General features: G+C 41.0%; 1 protein-coding gene across 1 annotated transcript; it reads right to left on the bottom strand.

Annotated features, from left to right (window-relative positions):
- Positions 1-225: 225 nt before the first annotated feature.
- LOC136068606 (uncharacterized) lies at positions 226-1,239 on the bottom strand. Its single transcript, XM_065775976.1, has one exon. It carries the CDS (start codon positions 1,237-1,239, stop codon positions 226-228), a length of 1,014 nt encoding a protein of 337 aa, XP_065632048.1.
- Between the last annotated feature and the right edge of the window lie 2,589 nt (positions 1,240-3,828).

The following is a 3,828-nucleotide window of genomic DNA, read 5'->3' as shown; positions in this document are numbered from 1 at the left end:
CTCGATGATAGGGCCTTCTCTTCGTGCTATTTTTGGTACTGGGCCCATCAGCTGGACGTTTTGGACCATCCTGAGGTACGTCTTTCGAGCCTTTTTGGATGACCCGGTAGTCGTTTCTCCTATAATCATTCTTATGTCATCGATGGGAGGTCGAGGACGGTCATTATCCTGTCGGAGGGGCTACTCTTGAGGCGGTGGATCCGTTCTTTCCTTGCTTACGAACTTCTATAATTTCCCTTGTCTTATGAGGGCCTCAATTTGCTGCTTTAAGTCATAACAATCAGCTGTGTCATAATTGTGGTCTCGGTGGAAGCGGCAATATTTGTCTCTAGAACGTTTGCTAGGATCTCCCTTCAGCTTTTCGGGGAAGGTCAGAGCCCCTTCGTCCTTGATTTGCATTAGGACTTGATCTATCGGGGTGGTTAGCAGGGTGAAGCTCGTGAACCTTCCCCCTGGGGACTTAGAACGCCTTTCATCTCTTCGGTCTCTTGTCCTCGGCTTCTTCCGCCCTTGGTCTTGCCGTATATCTTCCGGTCTCTCTCTTTTTCTTGGCTTTTCCTCCCGAGCCTGCAGCGCGTCCTCAGCATTCATGTATTTGGTGGCCCTGTAAAGTACTTCCGACATTGTCTTTAGGTCGTTTTTGTATAGTGAGAACAAAAACTTACCCTTTCGCAACCCATTTGTAAAGGCTACTACAAGTATTTTGTCTTCAGCTTCATCGATCGAGAGCGCTTCCTTATTGAAGCGCGTTATGTAAGATCTCAGTGTCTCATCCTCTTGTTGCTTGATACTCATCAAGCACGTCGTGGACTTCTTATACCTATGCCCCCCAATAAAGTGTGTAGTGAACTGAGCGCTTAGCTCCTTAAAAGTGTTGATGGAGTTCGGCGTCAGTCGGCTGAACCATACCCTGGCCGGGCCCTTTAGTGTTGTAAGGAAGGCCCTACACATGATTTCGTCTACTACCCCTTGAAGGTGCATTAAAGTCTTGAAGGTCTCCAGGTGATCCAGTGGGTCCTTCACTCCGTCGTAACTGTCTATATGTGGCATGCGAAATTTATGTGGTAGGGGGAAGGAATTGACGGCTGCAGTGAATGGTGAGTCAGTGTGATTTACCAGATCGTTAAGGTCGCTGGATACCCATCCTTTGAGGGCATTCATCATAACCTCCATTTGTTCCTTTATGGCCCGTATCTCCGTGGCAATTTGTGGTTGAGTTGCATCCGTGAGGGATGGCATGCTCAAACTCTGACGCTCCGGTCTACTCGGAGCATTACTGCCCTCCAGCCTTTCTCGTTCTCTTCTATCGGCACTGGTGCCTTCTTGGTCCTGCTCTTGAATGCCGTGACCTGCATTTTTCTGGTGTAACTGTTCCTCCAGGTTGCGGTTCTGCTTAGTAAGGCTCTCTACGGCGGCGCCCAGGGTTTGCACTTACCTTTCGAGGGCCGCTGTGTGGGTTTCATCTCCTTGAATGTTGTTCGTTGTCGCTATCAAGCGAGTCAACACCATGCAACTCTTTTGTTCGGAAAGCGTTTGCAATGGCTTACAAACCAGAAAACGTCTGATCGTTCCCCACAAACGGCGCCAACTAATGATGTCGAAAATATCACCAATGAGTCACACGATGTTTGCACACTCAAAACGACACCTGCATAAAAAAAAATAAAAAAAATAAAAAAAAAAAAGACCTTACAAAGAGCACCGGTATGGTGCCAGCCAAATACCCTCCGAATGTCAAGTTAGAACTTGTTACAACTCTAGAGTGCTAGAGAGGGGTTAATTATGCGTACCTTGATTTGTGAGGGTATTGGGGCTTTTATAGTAGCAGAGAGTCGACCTCTCTTTCTTGGAGTAGAAGTCTTTTCCTTATAGGAGTTCTTATGAGCGTAAATTACAGAATCCTTTCCTTGTAGGACACTAACACTCCGCGTGGGATACAAGTAATTTCTTTATATACTTATGCGTGGTGGTCAAGCCAAGTTTTAATAGGGTCGTCACCTTTAGGACCGTCAACTCACCTTATTTCCTTTAGCTATATTGGCATCAGCCTCTTAATGGCATCAGCCTTAAAGTCCAGCTATTCACTAATTGTCCCATTAGCTTAAGCTGTAGGATCTATTATATAAGCAAAGCTGACGGGTTGAACCTAAAATCTTCCATGCCATAATTTTACCTATCAAGTAACTTTATTTGGGATTAACATAGAGAGAAAGAAATGAAATCATTTTATGACAATATTACAATTAGACTCTTATTTTAAAATAAAAGGGTTGAATACATAGGGGTATTTTGGAAGTTTTAGTAAAAAAAAATTCATTAAATCAAATTCTATTCCTTCCAATTCCTTCCAATTTTGGGGGAATGAAAATTTGAAATTTGGAGAGAATATAAAGATGAATGAATGTTTCATTCTACTTATTTTATTCATTCTCACTTAAATTCTCAAATAATGGAATGAACTTTTCATTCTCTCCATTAAAATTCTCAACCAAAAAAAGTAAAAAATATTATAAAATTATTCTCTTTATTCTTCTCCATTGCATTACTGCTTTTCAAATAATTTGATTTCCCACCAATAATGAAAAAGACGATTCTTAGGGAAGACCACAATCATCCAGTCCCTTCAAAAGATGCAAAGGGAAGTTTCCCAAAGATTATAAAATGAAGAATTGATGCCAAAGCAACCTATAAAGTCATGCCAAAAAGTGACTTTAGATAGAAATGATATTGTTCAATTATTCCTGTAACACTTATGGAAATCCTACATTTCATGCAGTACTATAGTGCTTTAGAATTAAGACTCCACCACGGCAATTTAATTATTTGATGAGTACAAAAAGATTTCATACAGGGCTTATTGGCACCCCCCCCCCCCCCCCCAAAAGCCACCCATACCTAACCTCCCATTTAGAGAAAATCCTACTGGACCCTCTGTTGCACAAAGATGAGAAGCATTAATGACCCTCGCTTGAGCTGAGCACTATAAATAAGAGGGAAGGAGAAGAAAGAAGGGTGGGTGAGAAAAAGGGGAGAAAAAGAGAGTCCGGAGAGCAGTTGGGAGGAAAGATTGTGTCGCCAAGAAGGAGAAAGGTGATCTCAGTGAGTCCTTGGTTGTAGGATCACCCATAGTAGGAAATTCAGCCTTACAAACAAATTAGTTGTGAGCCCAAGTGGGGCTGAGCCCATTGGCCTCATTTGCGACCCGCACAATAATAATAATTTGTTTAACAATGGATGACATAATAAAAGCAATGTTAGTGACAAGGTTTAAGTGATAACCCAGTGATAGTGATATTCTTTGCAGTGCCTTATATTTGTGTTTTGAATCCCATCTCCTACCTTTTCACATTATCTACCTATCCAAAATAATAGTTGTGTTAGTACTTAGTAGTAATGGGTCCATATTGCTAAAACAAAAGGAAGAAAATAAAAGGTGTAGAGAAAAAGCAGAGAGTAAAAGCAAGGGTTTGTGTAATTTGGCCTTATGACTTACGTCCCTTTAGTGGTTACATTTTTATTATTTTGAAATGTTTATTTCAAGAATCCAATATAAGGAATATCCACACACAATGATTGACCTGTACAATTCCATTGATTATGCTTGACTTAGGATAATTGATATGCTATGATTCAAGGTATAACAAGGGTCCATAACTAAGGTATGTACACAGTAAAACATAGAGAGTATATACATCAAAGTCATATAAAACATGTGTATATACTAAGATACCCTTTCAAACTCAAAGTTGAAATTCTAATCTCATGAAGGAAATCATGAAAATGATCAAATCGGATGTATAATGTATTGGGTACAATGTGGAATGAACC

Source organism: Quercus suber, unplaced genomic scaffold, assembly GCF_002906115.3.
Source record: "Quercus suber isolate HL8 unplaced genomic scaffold, Cork oak 2.0 scaffold_8, whole genome shotgun sequence".
Lineage (NCBI taxonomy): Eukaryota > Viridiplantae > Streptophyta > Magnoliopsida > Fagales > Fagaceae > Quercus > Quercus suber.
The sequence above is the reverse complement of the archived record's forward strand: the minus strand, read 5'-3'. Positions and strand labels throughout refer to the sequence as shown.

Excerpts from the sequence above, each read along its gene's own strand:
- LOC136068606 (XM_065775976.1), bottom strand. The coding sequence starts at position 1,239 with ATGCCATCCCTCACGGATGCAACTCAACCACAAATTGCCACGGAGATA.